We start from the raw sequence: 21,223 nt of genomic DNA on the forward strand, positions 1-21,223 counted from the left end.
GGCTGGTGAGTGGTGTCATGCCAGCCTCTCTGCAACCCCTGACCATATTTTTAATGGCTGGGAGACTTGGATGATGTGCTGATTATGGCAGCAGCTGAACACCCTATATTGTCGAAGGCCAAGGCAGTCCAGCTGGCATAGTCTATTGTAGTCTTGTCAATAGATAATTGTCATACTGACCTTGAAGATAAGCATGACCATCAGCTTCAACGTTTCAAAAATGTAAAAGCTGATTTCCAAATTACTGGCTATGTGAACTGGAGCTGATACTGTTGTGTACCCAGTGACACCCTAAAACCATCACACCAGGTCTGATCCCATATACAACAATACCAAATGCAATCTGGCAACATTAGTTGTACCTGAAGCCACCATTGTTATGCTATATGCAGAACAGGGACTCTTCCGTAAAGATGTCATGGTGCCAGTCCTGTTTCCAGCGTCAATTGCGGATACACCATTGTCAGCATGCATACCTCTACTGCTGTATCAAATGAAAGCTGCAACAGTGGTCATAATGCAGACAGTCTGTGATGCTGCAGACTTGGTTCTCCACATGGCTGCTTGTCTTACTGTGAGTGAACCTATTTCTTGACTGAAGGTACATGACATGGCAGTATGACCCTGCACAGCCAAGTTAATGGTATGCCTGTCCTCTTGCACACTAGTCGCATGGGGCTGTTGAGAACCTGCATGACATGCTCATCTTGAATCCATCGATTACGTATTTGCAGGAGAGTCATGGGGCAGTGTGAGCAGCAATATTGTGTAATGATGATCTGCAGTCTCCATAGGCCACAATCCTACTGCTGTCGAATTCTGACAGGTGCTGGCACTTCTGCTTCTTACTTGAAATATAACATGATCTTCTCATAAACAACTGACTTTCAAATGATATTTCAAAATGATAAACCTGCTACATTATCTTTCTACATTGGTGTTACTTGGATAAGGAACAGTGAAAGCCCTCTGACAACCATGCCTCCATCCTTGCTACCCTCACTGTGTTCCTTTCCCTGTTGCTTCATAACATGGGTTGTGAGTAACTAAATCCACTTTCCCTTCTTCCCTTTCTTTCCCCTCTCTCCTCCCTGATGAAGGAACAAAGTTCTGAAAACTAGGAACGTAAATTTTCGGCTCTGTTTTTTGTGTATCTATTGGCTGTACTGAGCTGAGGTAAGTACTGGCCAGCCCCTCTATCTCTTTGAATGTACAAACTGAGTGGTGTGCAGTGTATGAGCTGCTGATGTGTTCAAAACTGTTAGTTTTATTTGTGAAATGTAATATTATTCATCACCTAGTGTCCTTTATATGCTCCCTGTCTGTGATGGTTCAATGCCCTCCCCCCCCCCTCCCCCCCCAAAAAACACTCACTCTCTCTCTCTCTCTCTCTCTCTCTCTCTCTCACTCACTCACTCACTCACTCTCACACACACACACACACACACACACACACACACACACACACACACACCTCTACATGTGTGTATCTGTACTTGCAGTTTGCAGTTACATGTATATTCACGTCATTTGTAATATGTTGTTGTTGACTCTTCCAGGTGGTACTGTCGTTGGAAAGCAAGATCCTAGCATTGTTTCGCAGCTGCAAAGACACTCCCACTGAGGAGCATACTGAACAGACATGGCTTCCTCTAACAAATTACTTAGAAGCCTCCCAAAGTATCTGGGCTCATCTGAAAAATATAGAAACTACGCATGCGTTGTCTTACCAATGGGCAGGGTCAACTTCAAATAAATTACTGCTGTCTGCTCTTGGTATAGATTCACGAAACCTCGTAAGTATAATTTTAAAAGAAATCATGTACTAGTTTATGGTGTGCGAGTGTGAGCTCTTCCCACGTATCTAATAGCAAACAAATGTTTATAAAGAACTGTAATTCAGCTTTGATGTCTAATAACTAATGGAAGAAAAGATCTTGTTAATACCTAGTGGGACATTTCAGAAATTTACTTCATAAACAGTAATGCTACTTCTAAGTAAATTTGTAGCACTTTCTTTTTTCTCTTGTGCGTCTCTCATTAGTGGGGATACAATGCACTCACATATGTTCCATTGCCACTTGTGGTTCACAGCATATAGAATAGAACACATTTATGTGGTAGCAGTGGTTGAGACACTAAACTTTTATTTGGGAACACTAGTACTCAAATGCTATAGGTGATAATTATTTAAACTATCTTAGTTCACATCAGGTGAATGTTAGGTGATTGCTCCAGCAGCTACTCATTTCACTTGTTCTTATCTAGTGTGCAGTTTCAGTAATATCCCGATAGTGTGCTACTAATGAGACATCAAGCTGACTCATCCCTTATCCTGCAAGATAGTATAAATATCTTGTTTTCTATAGGCTTTTTACACAGTTGTTTCAACATATTTCAGGCATTAGTACAAAGACACAAAGGAATTACAGACACTGGGTGGGAAAGGGATTGCTTTAAATCAGTGGTGAAAGTTGAAAATTTGTGCTGGACTTGACTTCGAACGCGTCTCCTGCTTACTAGGTAGACGCACCATCCGGACACAGTGGTCATCGCAACTGTGAAATTCTCAACTTATCCACACACTACACATGTAGTGTCCCTTGCGCATTATCATCATTACCCTTGGTATTTTGCCAATTCCCACAAGAGTTTGACCCTGGTGTGTGTCTGCACTGAAGAGGCCATTGACTGTATTGCCTTTGCGTCTTAATTCATACTGGCTGTTGGATCAAAATGGTGTCTGTTCTTTCGGACATGCCAAAAAAAGAAAGAAAGAAACAGGCACCACATATATACATTAATACAAAGTTTGATTACTGCACTCAATTAGGTAATCATTTTTGATACTGTTATTACTAGAATAAATTGTTCTAGAATGAGTCTCTGACTCTACGATTGAGTATGGGGGTTTTGAAACTTCCTGATAGATTAAAACTATGTGCCATTCTAGTATGAATAGTAGTGCATCTGAAACTTCCCAGTAGATTAAAACCATGTGTCAGACAATTCTCGAACCTGCAGATAATGCTGTAAACTCCTGAGCTGTGCAGGCATGACCCTCAGTGTGCTCTCATAGCTGCAGTTGTGAAAGGTGAGGTTCTGCATTGGAGGCAAAGAGTTTGTTTTAATCTGTCCTGAAGTTTAGGATTAATTGCTGTTGACTGTGTGAAATGGACACATTTGCTAGAGGATGGAAGGTCAAAGCATAAGCTAACATAGTCAAGAATTTCTCCGACAGAAATTTGGTTAACCAAAAAGGAGAAGTACCCAAAAGTGGGATCAGCTTTTTGAAACCATCTATAAGATGATGTAGATTAAGATCTCAGGCATCAAACCTTGCAGCCATTTGATATTTTGCATGATGCTCAAAAATAACCTTAAAAAGTTTTATTGTATGGATTGATTGCATGGTGTAACGGATAGAGTAAGACTTTGACATGCAGAAAGTCGTGGCTTCGAATCTCATCAGGTATTTTAAATTTTTTTATTAATAAATCTTTATCAAAATACTTTCATCTTATTTTTATTCAGTGAATTGAATTAAATGTATTATTATTTGTATTTCTTGTCACATCATTTTAATCACCATATAAACTTCATTTGCTCTAATTTTTCTTTCTGTCATTCTTTTTCTGCTTGAAGTCTTTGTTCACATGATTTTAATTAATTTTATGTATTAATTTTGATATTTTTTATCCTATTTTTTTAACCACATTGTTGCATTTGCTATTTCTATTCTTTGTTTTGCTTTAATTTCATTTTGCTTATGACCTCTTCTTTCGTTTGAATATTCATCTGCGTTATTTTGTCTGCACTACAATAGGAATTTTTTTGAGCAAGCAGTGAAGGAAGCAAAAGAAAAATTCAGAGTAGGTATTAAAATCCATGGAGAAGAAATAAAAACTTTGAGGTTCGCGGATGACGACATAATTCTGTCAGAGACAGCAAAGGACTTGGAAGAGCAGTTGAATGGGATGGATAGTGTCTTGAAAGGAGGATATAAGATGAACATCAACAACAGCAAAACGAGGATAATGGAATGTAGTCGAGTTAAGTCGGGTGATGCTGAGGGAATTAGATTAGGAAATGAGACACTTAAAGTAGTAAAGGAGTTTTGCTATTTGGGGAGCAAAATAACTGATGATGGTCGAAATAGAGAGGATATAAAATGTAGACTGGCAATGGCAAGGAAAGCGTTTCTGAAGAAGAGAAATTTGTTAACATCGAGTATAGATTTAAGTGTCAGGAAGTCATTTCTGAAAGTATTTGTATGGAGTGTAGCCATGTATGGAAGTGAATCATGGACGATAAATAGTTTGGACAAGAAGAGAATAGAAGCTTTCGAAATGTGGTGCTACAGAAGAATGCTGAAGATTAGATGGGTAGATCACATAACTAATGAGGAAGTATTGAATAGGGTTGGGGAGAAGAGAAGTTTGTGGCACAACTTGACCAGAAGAAGGGATCGATTGGTAGGACATGTTCTGAGGCATCAAGGGATCACCAATTTAGTACTGGAGGGTAAAAATCGTAGAGGGAGACAAAGAGATGACTACACTAAGCAGATTCAGAAGGATGTAGGTTGCAGTAAGTACTGGGAGTTGAAGAAGCTTGCACAGGATAGAGTAGCATGGAGAGCTGCATCAAACCACAACAACAATAGGAATTTAGGCTGTGTTGTAAATCTTTGTACGATGATTACCATCCAGAAAAATACATTTATTGTAATGAAAAATTCATTTTTGACACCGTTGCACAGTCAGTATAAATAGATCATTTTGTCTTTTATTTTTACCAATAGATTGGCATTTGCTTATATTTAAATGTAATATAATTCACATTTATGAAAATTCTTAGTGGAGAAACAATGATGTAAAGAAAAAAGGAGAACAATTAAAGAAGTTCATACAGTGTTTAAAACAATGTGATTAAGGAATAGAAATATGAAATTACATCGAAACCAATTAACTGGGTACAAATAATGATGAGTCATTTCAATAAAGATTAAAAAATTAAAAAAAGTTTAAAGAACTTAAGTGATTCGAACCAAAGAACCGCTGCATGTTAACACATACCCTTCCCATTACAACATGCAATCAGTCTTCACAGTACTACTATTTTAATACTAAAATCTATTTATAGTTAAAATCAAAGCAATTTTATTGACATGTTTTAAAAATTACAAGTTTGTGTGTGTGTGTGGGGGGGGGGGGGGGGGAGGTGGCAGGGGTGTGTGTGTGGTAGGAGCAGGAGCGGGGGGGGGGGGGGGGGGTGTCCTGTCGGTAGTTTCTGCTGATTCTGCACTCTCATTGTTATGTCATTATGACTCTACTATACTGTAAATTCCTGTTATGTTTGGCAGTGCAGTTGCAGCTCACCACAATTTATAAAGAAGTCAACATTTGCAGTGTGATGTGGACTAGTGATGTAAAACCAAACATCAAGCCTAAGCTGTTACCCCCTTATTTACAAACACAGAAAATGCAGCAACGCTTCATAATGAAACTGTATAGTAGGTTAAAACACAATTTATTTTCAATAAATGTGTTACCAGCAAAATGAAAACATGTAAATCAAAACAATTATTTGATGAGTAACATCCAAATATATTTGAACCATCAAGAGCATATATGCCTCACACCAACAGATTCAAGAGTTTGAGTCCTGTTAGATGCTATTGCAATCTATAAGGAAGAAGAATCGTAAATTAATTTTCACTCATAAAATAAACATCAGATTTATATAAGGCACTATCATGGCCACACAAATTGCAGGCACATGTACTAAACTGCCAGTAACACGCGATCTAGTGTAGCCCAGAAATGTTTACAAGTGGCCACACTATTGCATATTTTCATAAAAGGTATGCATGTAATCTAGTGGAAATAAGTGTGGATCCACTGCATTTCTGTCACACAAGGAATCAAGTTAGATATAACAAGATAAATTTGGCTTTGTGGTTGCATAGTTTTTGTAAGTAAGCTCAGTGCTTCAGAAAGTTTAAGTAGTGAACTGATACTGGATACATGCCTGTTCCAAATTTTACTAGAATGTCAAAACACCATTTTGAATATCTAATACAAACAATTGGTCCAAGAATGGCTAAAACCAATAAAAATATGAGAGAGTATATATTATCAGTTACAACCTGGTTGGCGATCAGCCTTCGGCAACTGGTGATTCTAACAGGAGTATAATATACCTCTTTAAACTTCACTATTTGTCAATAAGCCTCATGGTACAATAAACATGCAAGGCTTTGATAGAAGGCCTGAAAGATTTCACCATAGGAAGTTTTAAATAAAAATAGTTTTTATTTTGTTTTTGTTCACTGGCATACACTACTGTTTAACACTATCAATTCCTACTTCGGGTACCTCTTGAAATAATCTGAAACTCGTGGCATCAAATGCACTTCCTATGCAACTTTGTTGCCTTGCATTTGGCTCAGATTTGAGGTCTTCAGAATTTTTTATATCTTTCATCAAGTGTGAGTCAGAGATAAATCTTATTTGCAAAATTTATAGTTCTCTCATTTGTCTACTTCCCTTTCTGCCTATAACAAATTCCTGACAATGAACAGCTACAAAATATGTGGCACAAATAATCGAAGAAAAGTGAAACAAATTTGTTTTCATTCAGGCACTGGACTGTGAGAGAAGTAGGAGTCAAAGGTGAAAATGAGAGAGAAGCATTTACACACAAGGACAGAGACAGATATTACCTTGCAATATGAAATACTCGCCACTCTTGCTGGACAGCATTGGCAATCCCTCAGCAATATGTTGGCAACAACCTGCAGCATCAGCAGTATAGCGAAACCATACTGTATAATTACCATCTATTGCAGTCACATTTCAGCATTGTTGATGCAACAGTATTGCGGCCAAATATTGCCATTAAATGCAGACCATCTAAATGCACCTCTAGAGTTGATGGCTTTTTAGTCCTAGAGTTTCTTTGTAGGGTTGGAAAATTATAGGGGGAAACTTATGGTAAATTTGAGCTTGAAGTCACTTTGAGTCCTCCTTGGCCGGCAGAGCATTGCCTACAAAAGCTCTGATTCATAGTTCTGGTCAAATTTACAATTCGAATCAGTCAAAATAATTATCAGTAAGAACACGGGATGAAAAAAAAAAAGTGCAAAATAGAAATATGTCTGAACATATTTGATGAACAAATGTTGAAGAGTTGTGAATTATGATTTATTATTCACATTATACATATTTTTAAATCATTCATTTCAGGTACAAGAGACATATCTAAAATTTGTGTTACAATTTTACCACACTCAAAGTACAAGAAATGCTAGCATTAGCCTAATTTTAATATAATCTCCTATTAGGGCCAAAAAGGTTAATTATTAACTCTAGTACAAAGGTACACTTTGCTCAAATTATCAGTTCATCTTGCATGAATTCCGCTAGTGAATATTAGTATTTGTTCCACAAAACTCCCTATAGTTTCTACTGGGTCAGGTTTGGCGTGTTGGTTTTATATAAATTTTGTCCCCTTGTAGTTAAATGTCTGAGCATACAGCTTCAGTAGGTATGTGGGAAGCATTAAATTATCATTCTTTATTGAGTTGTACATGTGACCAAAATAATTTATAAGTTGTGTAAGAAGATTATAGTTGCATATCTGTATATGGATAAGTCAGGTTTAAATTCCTGTTGAAATCATGGGTAACAAGATACTTTTAGCCGAGCAGTACACATGTGTGTAACAATTCTCTTCTGCATCTTCAGAATCTAACAGATGCCACTAGCTGTTATCGTAAAGTTTTAATTATCACCTCAGGAAATAAAGCTGTGACCATGAAACTGGTGATGTGTTGTTCCTTCTGCACATATTCACCCTTCAACATGACACATGTTATTCTCAGTGGTGGCTGAGTCAGTGGAGAACTTGGTTGTAGGTATCTGCATTTTGGCTGTTTGAGAAACTGTTCACATTTATCACCATCTTGTGCTGGAAATGCCTGCCAAACAATAGTTTCTTCAACCAACGAAGAAGGAATAAGTTACTAAATGTTGTTGAGGAGAATCTGGGGAAGGGCAATGTTTGGTAGCCCAAAGAAGCAGCATCTGTGTATGTGCAGTTGTGGAGCAAAAACGCCTCATGATATTTCGTCTTGATAGCATTAAGTAACCTTGATCAGAAGATTTTGGTAGCACGTTCCTGTGATGGATATCATGGAAGAAGTGTTCTGTCAGATGTGTTAGAGCAGAGTTTGGAGAATTTCTCAGGGGAGAGGAAAATTAACAAACAAATGGAATCATGTATTGCTCTCCACTTGGTCACTTGGTTTGCATCTGCATGCATCTGGTACGAGCCTGCTTGCTTCAGAGGCATCCAGTTGACTAAAGGAATAACAATCCTTTATCAGTGATTTCCATCAAAAACATGGTCTCTCATCTGTCTTGTCTGGGTCCTCCAAATCCCTTGGAGCTTGTGTTGCTGGCAAGGCACTGATGCTAATGCCTGCAGGGTAGACAACATAGAAAAGCTATGGAGCCCAAGAAACAGCTGTAATTGGCTGATGCCTTGCCCCCATAACTCAACTCACTGAAATGTCAATCAAACGGTTATTTTAACTGAAGTATAGTACTAAACAAAACAAACAGTGCCCACTTTTCTGTGCTAAAAACTCCATAACACTCAACTCCATGAACTTAGGCAGTGATGAAATGACATCAAGACCTTACTGTTTAGCACTTCGTTGAGATTGTTTCAGTCTGAAAGTTAACTATTTGCCTCTTTATAGAATCTGGCATTGTTGCCAGCATTAGAAGCATTTTTCAACACAGAAATATGCTTTAGACCATGGCCTAAATGCTCTTATAAAAAATCACCATTGGTTCTTCATTTGCATTCTACGTTGAAGTACTGTGCATTTTATAGGTGCTTGTTATTGCTGATTTTAATTGCAGTGTTAAATGCAGTGTTAAATGTATTGCTTCCTGTCTCATAACATTAATAGGTGTCCACTTTCTAACGCCAGGTATTGTTTCACAGACATTTACACCAATATTTAGACTATAGGCACAGTGATTAATGAATAAACAATCAGGAGATTTTAGAATAGTGTTTTCCACAAGAAATTTATTGGTTGCCTTTTTTTCCTGTTAAAAAAATCTTGGTTGCGAGGACAAGGATTTTATGAACTCAGTTTCTGTGAGACTATTTTTTGTATTACATATGTGCGTGACAAATGTCATGCTAATCTGTCTTGTACTGGAAAATATTGGCAACGAGCTTGTGTAACGTAAATGCTGTACTACTTGTGTACATAAGTACAATATTTCTATAATATTTCAAAGTACAGAAATAATTTTGATTAACACAGTAATGAAAATTTCTTGCAATAATCTTAAAAATGTTATAATGATAACAAAAAAAATATATTGACACTATGAGAGTACTTGTCAGCCAAATATCAACCTTTTTCGGGAATGGACATGTTGGTGGTTGCTGTTCACATCCAAAATCTTGAGCTGCATATCATCCATTCACCTTATTTGTTTAGTTATTTATTCACTAGCAGACTAATGGTTGTGGTGTTCTTTAGGCGAATGCACCTAATTTGTTTTAGTTGTTTATTCATTAGCAGACTAATGGTTGAGATGTTTTTTCTGTGAAGACCAACATTACCATATATTACAGTATGGTTAGCTTGTTTGGTATTTAGTCAGTTTTAAAGTGCACTTATACCCTTGCCATCTCTTATTTTGTTTTTGAATTACTTTAATTCATAATATCAATTTATAGATTTTATCAAAGTTCAGTACTGAACAAACACAAAAATCATCTGTTATGATAATGTAGACCATCAATTACATTTAGTTGCTGTGTGCTAGCAACACTGCTGAGAAGCACATACTACTACTTTTGAACTGCGCATTCGCATTTTGGCCTATTTTCAGGAGAATTATATGGAATTAAGAAATAGTGCCTTTGCAGTGAAAATAATTGGAATTATCATTTGTTTTTCACTTCGCGGGCGGTAGAGGTTACCTGAAGTGCGGATAGGTGTTTTAAATCCTCATAAAAGTAGTAGTTTTCACTGCTAGTATTTAGTCAGCAAGAGTGGGAGAAGTAGTGGCATAAAATTTATGTTCATTAGACTTTGCACCTGTATTCTGGATTAAATTCCAAGTCTCTTTGTTGTGTCTCATGGTGGCACATGGAACTTTATGGTTATCTATGTGTTGGATGGCAACATTAAACTTGGTGATTGTCTTGGCATTATTCGAGAGAGGTAGCTTTTGTGCCAGCACCACTTTTACCCCTATCCCTTCTCTTTCATCACCATCAAGAACACAAACATGATAGTATGCTTTACACACACTCATCACCACTTAAACTAGAAAACAAAACTCACACTTTACAAATGAAAGGTGACTAATGGGTGTGAATAAAGAACACCTTTCCAGTTTAGGTTGCTGAGCTTCTGGAGAATGTATCAGTATCATATGACCTCTACATTTGTCCTTTCACAAGTGTTTGTCATTTCATTGTAGGCATAGTGGGCTAGCAAAAATTAAAAATGAGCTTTCAACATAAAAATATGTGTGGCATAACAAAACACAAAACAGCATAAAGTAATGCTTGTTTTGTGATGTGTCAGCAGTGTAAAAAACTTAATTTTAATTTTCTTTAAACTTTTGACAAAATTAGCTAAAAGGTGTTTATTTCTTGATGATTACATAAGTTCACGACAAGCTCCTATTGGCAAATGTGCCATTATCAAGTGTTCCTGTTGGCATTATGTGTATATATCATTTTATTCTACATCTATGAAGTAGTTTTATGAAATTTTGTCTTACATTATACCTACATCTAGATGGTATAAGGTCCATAAGTCATCATGAAACATAAGCCCTTTTATGTACTGTATTTACTTTCTATAGAAGAATATTAGTGAAATTATGAGTAAATTTTTGGCAGTTATAAAATGATATATCATTCTAGTGATGCTTTATATTTAAAAATAAATTATATCTTACATATTCAGAAGAGTTTTTATGTGAGAGATATTGTCCATTATGTAGATATGCAGTTGTAAAGTTGTGTGTTGTTTTTTGTTTGTCATGGTGTTTTTTTTTTTCATTTCGTTTCTTTTATGTCAATAAAGTTTCCCAGATAATTTTGACATAATAGAAAAAGAAGAGCGATAAACACAACATGATAAACAAAAAACAATAGACAACATTAAGATCACCAATCTACATAAAGCACAATATCTCTGGCAAAAAACATCTCTGACTCCCTGAGATATAATTTACTGATAAACATAAAGCATCACTGCAACAATCTGTCATTTTACTACTGTCATAAAATAACACAGATTCACAGTTATTCTTCAGTAGAAAGCAAATGGATGACATATGATAACAACATATTACTTATGTTGCAAGATGGTTTATGGACATCACCCTATTTAGACATAATTATAACGTCATGTAAAACCTCATAGTATTATTCCATAGATGTAGAATAAAATGATGTATAAATATAATACCAACAGAAACATTTGATGATGATACATATGCCAAAACATGCTTGTCGTGAACTTAGGTAATCAACAAGAAATGGACAATCTGCAGCTAATTTTGTCAAAAGTATAAAGAATATGTAATATAGTGATCTTATACAAGTTTTGGGCCCAACAGAGAAATAGTTCATTTTCATTGTGGAATCACAGGCTCTAGATTGTCATGGTCACAGTTTTTCTTTGCACATTTCAGTTTTTGTAGGTTCATTGATATCATCAGAACTCTACTTTCACATTATAGAGCTCATTTGCTCCAAATCTATTATTTCCTACCACAGGTTTCAAAGATAAACTACTGTAATACAATATGGAATAGCTATAATTCATTTATTTTAGTCAATCTGGAGATCTTAAAACCAAAAAGCATCTACAGTCCCTGATTTTCTTCCATTGCAGCAAAATGCGCTTGATGGCCCAGAACCCCAGCTTGATCATGGTTGAAATAGTGGAATGGTGATTCTTAGTCTGCACACAACTGGACTGTTTCATAAGAAGCCTTTTCAGTTTCCTATAAGTGCAGCATTAAGTTTGTTGGCACACATCAACAGATATAAGAAGATGACAGAATGCAGTTATATGTGGAAGTTATAATCAAAGTGGTTAGTGTTATGATGTATCTATTTAACTGTGCAATCTGTAAAATAGATCGTTATTCAGGTTTCATCAGTGGTAGTTCACAGTGGTAATGGCACAAGTATTCATAAAATTTTAAGGTTTGTTCTTACAAAATTGTCAGACCCTAAGTAGTGAGAAGAATGTCCTTACAGCTGCCGAAAATGTTTTGAAAATACTGTACTGCAATCACTGGTTTGTTAACTGTCTGAAAATAGTAGTTTCTTTGCTGATTAATCAGGTTGTTGATGGTGGTAATAAATACAAAACATAGTGTTGGTTCTTGTTGAAATATATTATTAAAAGTCAGGTTGCATCTGTAATTTGACGAACAGATACCTCAGAGAAGTAAGTCATTCAACTGAAAATGAAAGGTCAAAACAATGTTTTTCTCTCTGCTTTTGAAAGAGAATCAGCAAATTAGCAAGTGGGAGTAAATACAGAAAATTGAGGAAAGGTGACAACATTGTACCTAATTTGTATTCACCAGGGAGAAAGGAAAAGGAGCAATAAAAGAGTTTTTGGTGGATTATATAGAGGGATCAGATGGGGCAACAAGAGTTAGAAAATGTTACAGCTAGCACTTAGAGGAAACTATAATTGTTTCAGCACTTATAATTATTCCGGTTCATTTGTGTAAAAGAATCTGGCATTGTAAATAACTTGGCCATAGATTTCTGGAATTTCAGAAGATAAAACTCATAGATATGGTTGGTGAGTCACCACTGTGTCTGTTGTAATAAACATTTTGTACATTTGTTGTGTGTGTTTGAAGGCAGGATATCCATTGTTGTTGTTGTTCGTAATTCACTTTCAGATGATTCCAACCAATGAATTATCCTCTGTTACAGCAAGACAGTAGGTATCCATTGAGTTGTTCATTTGAAGTAGGTTACATGTCCATTTAGAGTTCTGTTATCTTGCCGAAGAACAATTGTACGTAGACTGTCAAAATAGTAAAGGTTCTTTCACGAGTGACTTTGTACAAGACTCTTGAGTGAATTGTTACAAGATTACAACAGTGTCATTACAGAGATCAGGTTATGGTGTTCTATTGTAAAACTGGAGGAATTCTCCAATAGGAAGTACTTTGTGTGCACTACGTGGTGGATGGGAGGTAGTGATTCATCACAAACAGATGAACAAGACCATTAGCAAAGCTTATTTAGTGTGTGTGCAGCTTTACTCTAAGCAATGTTGTCATTCCAAATCTGTCTTAGGAAAATTATAACTAGTTACATATTGATACTATTGGATCATTAGGAGATGATATGCTAGCGATGAACATGCGATCGTTTAGGTTAGAATAAAAGAGCAAATGCTGCTAACAACTGGACTTACAAAGTAAGTTTAATACATTACTTGGACATATAAAACAAAGTGTAGCAGTGTATATATTAAAAACTCATCTTGTACAAGAAATTCACCATACATATACCATGATTATGAAGGACGAAGGATTGACAGAGAACGTAGAGAAAAATTCAAAGGAGGACAACTCATTTTATATTGTCATGAAGTAGGGGATCCAGTGTTTTTGATATAGTGAGCAAATTGGAGTTGTAATAATTAAAACAATCATATTCTTCATTATGGTGAAATCTTTTCACAAAATGTTGTTCACCAAATTTCTCCTCCATATTCCAAAAATTTTGTCAGCTCCCACCTACATAGGAAGAAATGACTATAAAAGTGAATTAAATATAGTCATAATGACACTAAAACATTTATTTACGATGGTTACCAGTTCTGGTCAGAATGCAATCATTTTCAGGCCCTTTTTACCATGATGGTAGGTAGTGGTGGTGGTGAATGGAGCGGGTGTCAACGTTCATAGAGTCATAATACTTGCTCCATTCATTGCCACCACCTACTATAAAGGGCCTGAAGATGGTAAAATTCTGATCAAAATCAGTAAACATTGTATTGTATAATGTTTTATTGCAATCAAGACTGTGTTTAATCCATCTTTTAAAGTACTTTCAGCCAGACTGCTGTTTCTCCATGAGAAATGCTCTAAAAATAATAGAATTGACCATCATGGTAAAATAAGATAAATGACAGCCCATACAGAAAGATTTAATTTTTCATTTTTTCATTGTGTTGTTAGATAGTGGAACAGCTGAGAAAGAGCCTAAAAGTGGTTCAGTGCACCGTCTGATGAATGTTCAGATGTAACTTGCAGAGTAATCATGTAGATGTAGATATGGTAAATTTTTTTTGGGTGATACCATAGACAGTTCAAGCAAATAGTTATTTGCTGTGACAGAAATCCTCACCTGACTTAAAGTTTAAATTGATACATCTGTCACTGCCACGTTTTGACATGTCACTAATACAGTTTGTGCTGCCTTTGTCAATTATCTTACCAAGCGAGGTGGCGCAGTGGTTAGAAACTGGACTCGCATTTGGGAGGATGACGGTTCAATCCCGCGTCCGGTCATCCTGATTTAGCTTTTCCGTGATTTCACTAAATCGCTCCAGGCAAATGTTGGGATGGTTCCTTTCAAAGGGCACGGCCAACTTCCTTCCCCATCCTTCCCTAATCTGGTGAGACCGATGACCTCGCTGTCTGGTCTCCTTCCCCCAAACAACCAACCAACCAACCATCAATTATCTTTTATAAAAAAAGTAATGAGCAGAAGCCTTTCTAATTTTGATTTGTAATACATGCTTTGTCTCTCTGTTGGTGAGTGATTTATAGAATTAATATTGTTTTTTGTTTTCACTATTTTTCTTCTTTCTCTTATTTTCACTCTTTGCTGCCTTTGTTTCTTTTCTGTTGTTCGTCATAATCTGTTTTTGGTTTGTGGCTATAGTCATAGGAATTAAAAAGAAGTTGCATTTTGCAAAAGCAGCAGAAACCTAATCCTATAATTTAGTCATCACAGCTTCCTCCTTCTTCACCACTTACTATAGTCTGTCTGTCTGTCTGTCTCTAATGACTGTGTCATCAACAGGGTGATAATATGTATTTGTCAACTTTCTTTAATGATGACTGCAATTCACTTTCTTGTTTAGACATTTTCCGTTGGCCCCATTTTACTATCTCCTGTCATTACTCAGAACCATTTGTTGTCTGTAATCAGGACTGAGACACTTGTACTTTTGTTGATCTTGTCTGTTAGCATCTTTTTCCACAGTATATATAACAGCGAAAGTTTTATGCATTTCATTGGATTATTTTCACTTGTTGCTGGGAATGAACTAATTAAATTATTGGAATGTAGTGTAATACTGTAGATTGATTGCAATATTCATTAGAGATAGTGGAACCAAAAAAGTTGATTAGTGATTCCTGTAATGAAGAAATGTAGTTTATGCACAAGCAAATAAGCTCTTCAAATTTTAATTTGTATCCAAGTGATTGTTCATCCATTCAGTTGACAAGGAATTAGTCATATCTATCTGCAGGATGTTTTTTCTATTTTTGTCACACTTTGCTTTCTTTTTGCTGTATGTCCTGTGTTGTACTTAGAAATGTATGTTTACACATAAGCATATTCAGATATGTGATATTTTAGCAAATGGTTATAAAAATTTATTTCATTCTTAAGAAACGTTTTTGAATGGATTTCAATACATAAATAATTTAGACATTTGTACCTTTAATGGCAGTGATTTATTTATGTTGTTTGTTCTGTATGTCTTGTTTTCACTTGCTTGGTATCTCATGAATATTATCATAAATTTGTTGTACGATTGAAAAGTATCAATTTGAGAACCGAGGTTTCCCCAGTAATCACTTACGTCTCTAGGAAGTTTCTGAGGGGACACACTGTGTTCCGAGAGATTTGATATAAAGTCCAGAGTGTATCGTGGCTTGAATTTTCTCCTGTGAACCCAGAGATCAAAATTTTTGGAGCAAACTTTTCTGCTATATTTGTTTCAATCATTCAGGTACATGAGAAACTTTTCTCTGTAGTTTAATGATTCATTGGCTAATTCAAAAATATTTGAAGGTTTTAAGAAGTCCCAAAGCTGTCATTTTATTTTCAGTGACCATGTCTGACATGATGATTGAATATGTACAAATGGCTTATTGCAATGCACTATTTAACTAATCAAAAAAGCAACACTGATGAAACTGTTCCTTTTGAAAGTACACTGTTCTATAGATTTTTAACATTGCTCTTAGTATAACTGATTTAACACTGACTGTTAGTGCTAATAACTACATACTTTATTAAGTAATCATAAATATCATCTTGTCTTTCTCGTACTTTTATTTTTGTGATATGGTTAGTCACAATAATGAATGAACAAGTGTGAATAATTTGAATGTAGCCTTTAAACTCGTCCATCCATCGAGCCCATCAAAATGGAGAACCTACAAGAGGGTGGGGTTGGAGTGTGTCAACGTATATATTTACAAGAGACAAGGAAATCATAGGGCTGCCAAATTTAATCAAGTAAATTAGAAAGAAAAAAAATGTTATACTCTCAGTTATAAAAAAATAATTGTTGTTTACATGCTTTTGGCAGCTAATATTTACTTGATTGTAATGGTATTTTTCAAAGAAAATATTTACCAAAATCTGTAAATTTAGATCCTGTTTATAGCAAATTTCTACTTGTCATGCAGCATTATGACAAACACTAATGCTTTCCAAATAGCTAAGAGAACTATCCAATTGCTGAATCTAAATATTCAGATATTTAGTACAATGACTGGCTGGTGAGATAATTTTTTTAATTTTCTTTTTAGTCGGTAAGGTCTGCCAATTTCCTGCTTTATGTTAGATAGGAGATTGTTGAATATGTTCCCATAAGAAAATATAACTCTCTTCTGAACCCTAAAGGAGGAGACAAACTCAACAGGAAAAGAAGTATGTGTCTGTAATTGCAGTTGTGTGTATCACAGTTCAGCTGAAGCAAATTATTTTTTCAGAAACAAAAACCAGTGCAGAGTAAATGTACTAGGAAGTGAGTGTAAGATTTCAAAGATCCTCAAAAAGGCTCTGGCAAGAAGTACTTTTGCTGTTGGCTTCTACTGAAAAAGCATTTTATGAATTTTAGGTATAGTGCCCTAGAAGATAATTCTGTAAGGCTACAGCTAGTAAAATATGCAAAATAAACAAGCACTGTTTGTCTTTAGGTCAGCACCATGAGAGGTGCTTCTAAGGACCAGCAAATTGAACTGTGCTACTGGTTATTTCTGTGTTCTCTCCACTTTAACTAATTATCCAACTGCACCCCAAGAAATCTTACATATGATGTTTCATTAATGGGATGACAATTGATGTCTACTTTGGGTGATAACAGGCTATTATTGCTAGTTTGAATTGCATGGTACAAATCTTGTCACATCTTAGTGTGACTGTGTCATCAGAAAACATTACAGTTTTATGAATCACCCTTTAAATTCATTGGAAGATCATTTATGTAAAACTTCCTGGCAGATTAAAACTGTGTGCTGGACCGAGACTCGACCTTGGGACCTTTGCCTTTCGCGGGCAAGTGCTCTACCAACTAAGCTATCCAAGCACAGCTCACGCCCCGTCCTCACAGCTCTACTTCCGCCAGTACCTTGTCTCCCACCTTCCAAACTTAACAGAAGTTCTCCTGCGAACCTTGCAGCCTTGCAGAACTAGCACTCCTGGAAGAAAGGATATTGTAGAGACATGGCTTAGCCACAGCCTGGGGGATGTTTCCAGAATGAGATTTTCACTCTGCAGTGGAGTGTGCACTGATATGAAATTTCCTGGCAGATTAAAACTGTGTGCCAGACCGAGACTCGAACTCGGGATCTCATTCTGGAAACATCCCCCAGGCTGTGGCTAAGCCATGTCCCCGCAATATCCTTTCTTTCAGGAGTGCTAGTTCTGCAAGGTTCGCAGGAGAACTTCTGTTAAGTTTGGAAGGTAGCAGATGAGGTACTGGCGGAAGTAAAGCTGTGAGTACGGGGCGTGAGTCGTGCTTGGGTAGCTCAGTCGGTAGAGCACTTGCCCGCGAAAGGCAAAGGTCCGGAGTTAGAGTCTCGGTGCGGCACACAGTTTTAATCTGCCAGGAAGTTTCATATTAACACACACTCTGCTGCAGAGTGGAAATCTCATCATGGATCATTTATGTAGGTCAAGAACAGTGGGCCTTGTACCAATCCTTGGGGGACCTCACATGTTACATTCCCCCATTACGGGTTAGTTTCATGCCTGTGACATAGCCTGTCAATCAGATCCTGTGCATTTTGTTATGAAGATAATGCTCCATCTCTGCAAGACAGACACCATTAATATTGTCGCATTTCAGTATGCTTAGTAGAATTTTGTGATAAAAACAATGAAATACTTTGATAAGGTCACAAAATACACCAACTGTATAACTTTTCTTGCCGAGTTCTGCTAATGCTTTGTTTTTTGAGGTCTTGTATTGCTTTCTCTGTGGAGAATCTTTTACAGAAGCCAGTACCAGAGCGAGTTAACAAATTCTTTTTGGTTAAATCAGTCAGTATTCTGTTACAAGCAAATCTCTCAAACACTTGTGGAAAGAGTGGAAGGAGTGAGAAAGGTCCTTTATAGAGGCAGTTTGCTTATCTCCAGTTTCATAGACCCATGTTACTAAAGCATGCTTAAGTCTGTCATGCTATGTGCCCCAAGTCATTGATTACTTAGAAATATATCTTAATTATAATCCTATCAAGTCAGCAAAAGATTTCTGCTAGAAATGTCTTCATAGCCAGAATTTAGATTCTTTTCTTTTTTCATATATTCTGTTGTTCTGTTCTCTTGTACAAGTAGTTTATAGGTATTATGTACTGTTTCATTATAAATGTCCGTTAACAGATTTTCTGAATTTGTGTTAAGTGCGGTAGTAAAAGGTAGCATTCAAAAAAATTTGCTGTGACAAAAGTGATGGTTGGAGTTGACCAAGGCAAATTTTGGCCACATGGGGACTTGATGTAATAGGAGTACACACAACAATATGGACAGGAAATGATGTCCAGGTCTTGTGTGTCTTAATAGTGACTTATTTATCTTTGCAGCTCTTTGGCCCACGCTGGAATGCTTCTGTACCAAGATTTGCTGCTAATTTGGGATTCAGCCCACTGGAGCCAGTGCGTGCTTCCAGTATCAGCTCACCTGTATCACCATCTGCGAAGCCAGATCCACAGACATCTGCAGTGGAGACTGTTAATTCTTTGTCTGAGGTATGTTCAAGCTTTCAGTTATGTAAGTTACAGATTAACAGTTTGTATTTTAGATTTATTGGCAGTTTGATGTGGGTTGAGTAACGGGAAACAAAATTCTAAAAGTTTAGTGTTATGTGGCAGAAAACAAATTCATACAATTGCAACATTGTAAATAGTGCATTTCATGAAGTGAAGTGCCACTTCTGTGGCCAGGTCATTGGCAGCAGATAGAGTTTTGGTATTGGCTCGTGGTACTCACATATGGAGACAGCTTCCTAGAAATCTACAGACCAATGACCCAACACCAGCCATTGGTTAAATAAGCCATGAACTCCTCATCCCAAGGTTGCCCATATTCTTCAGCTCCTACCCCCTACAACGGGTAAGTGTACTTTGAGATGGCCACTTTAATTTGATAATTCTGCCCCCCCTCCTATTCCCCCTCCCCCTTTCTGCTACTTGGGGACTACAGTGTACACCATCCTATGGGGAACTACCATGTCGTCTGGTAGAAGTCTTCTGATGAATCAACTTCTTCAGGATAGTGATCACTCTCCAGTGACCCTGTCACTGCTTGCCAGACCTGTTGTCTTGTTGGGCTGTCCAAAGGGCCAACTGGCAGTTGTATACATCTACTGGTAGATTCATTAGAATGTATCAACAAGGTTGTTGGATATATCTCTAGTGCTGTACTCATAGCACTGGAACACTTATCCCCATTTCTGGGAGCCCCATCCATTGGCAGCTGATACCATAGCGGGCTAAAGACATTGCAACAGCTATTCAGGACTGTTGAAGGACCCTGCAATGTCTCAAGCAACATCCTCCTCAAGCTGTCCTAATCACTTTTAAGCAACTCTCTGCAAAGACTCGCTATGGAATTAAATGCGTAAGAAGGAATCCATGGAGTGCTACATCTCTTCCTTAGGAAAGTGTCTCTCTTCACCCCAGTGCCAAACTCCAAGGTCTACCTGGCTACAAAATATCAGCAACTGTTCCTGGTCTCCTCCTTCATGGTGGTATTTCTACTGCTGCATCAGTTCTTGCTGAACACCTCACAACCCTCTTTCCAACAACATAAGTGTCCACTTCTTACCTGGCTATGCTTTTAACATACAAATGACAAGTTGAAGTCATCCCTGTATCCTTTTCCTCTTGCCGCCATAATCCTGAACTTTATAATGAACTGGGAATTGGTTCAGGCTTTCAACTCATTATTCAATATGGCCCCAAGCCCTAATTTGTTTCATAATTAGATGATCAAACATTTGAATGTGGCTCACAGACTCCATATACTCAGAGTCTTCAATCACATTTGGCTCACAGACGTTTTCTGTTTGCAGTGTAGGCAAACTGCCATCATCCTGATACTTAAATCAGGTAGAAAGCTTATGTCCATAGATAGCTACCAACTGATTAGCCTCCAAAAATTCCGTAAATGGATAGTAGCTCGACAATTATGCTGGGGTATCGAATTGTGGGAGCCTCTGGCTGCCTGTAAGTGTGGTTTCAGGAGCGGAGAGGGGGGGGGGGGGGGAGTGGGGGAGTGGTCAACAACTTATATGGCTAAAGTTGGAAACAGCAATCCTATAGGCTTTTTCTGAATGCCGGCATCTCTTTGCAGTCCCCCCGACATTCATAAGGTGTAAGACACCACTTGATGTCATCATATTGTACACCTCCTCCTTCACTGGTACTTTCTAGTCCCCCTACCAAATTTTATTCGTCAGTTTTTATCGCATCAATTGTTTTGAGTTGGAATGGATACATCACTCAGTTCCCAATATTCCAAGAGAACAGCATTGCCCAGAGCTCCATGCAAGTGTTACACTCTTCCTCATTGCCATCAATGGGCTAATGGCCTCTAATGGACCAGTGGTTACCCGTGAGTTGTATGTCAACAACCTCTCTATTTGGTATTG

General features: G+C 37.1%; 1 protein-coding gene across 4 annotated transcripts in view; it reads left to right on the top strand.

Annotated features, from left to right (window-relative positions):
- Window positions 1–21,223, top strand: part of LOC126347417 (aftiphilin) — a 62,579-nt gene that overhangs the window by 14,471 nt on the left and 26,885 nt on the right. For all 4 annotated transcript variants that reach the window (XM_050002273.1, XM_050002270.1, XM_050002269.1 and 1 more), the window contains 2 exons: window positions 1,560–1,796; window positions 19,155–19,319. In XM_050002273.1, the coding sequence (XP_049858230.1) occupies window positions 1,560–1,796; window positions 19,155–19,319 (402 nt within the window). The remainder of the gene's footprint in view (window positions 1–1,559; window positions 1,797–19,154; window positions 19,320–21,223) is intronic.

This window comes from Schistocerca gregaria, chromosome 1, assembly GCF_023897955.1.
Source record: "Schistocerca gregaria isolate iqSchGreg1 chromosome 1, iqSchGreg1.2, whole genome shotgun sequence".
NCBI classification, from domain to species: domain Eukaryota; kingdom Metazoa; phylum Arthropoda; class Insecta; order Orthoptera; family Acrididae; genus Schistocerca; species Schistocerca gregaria.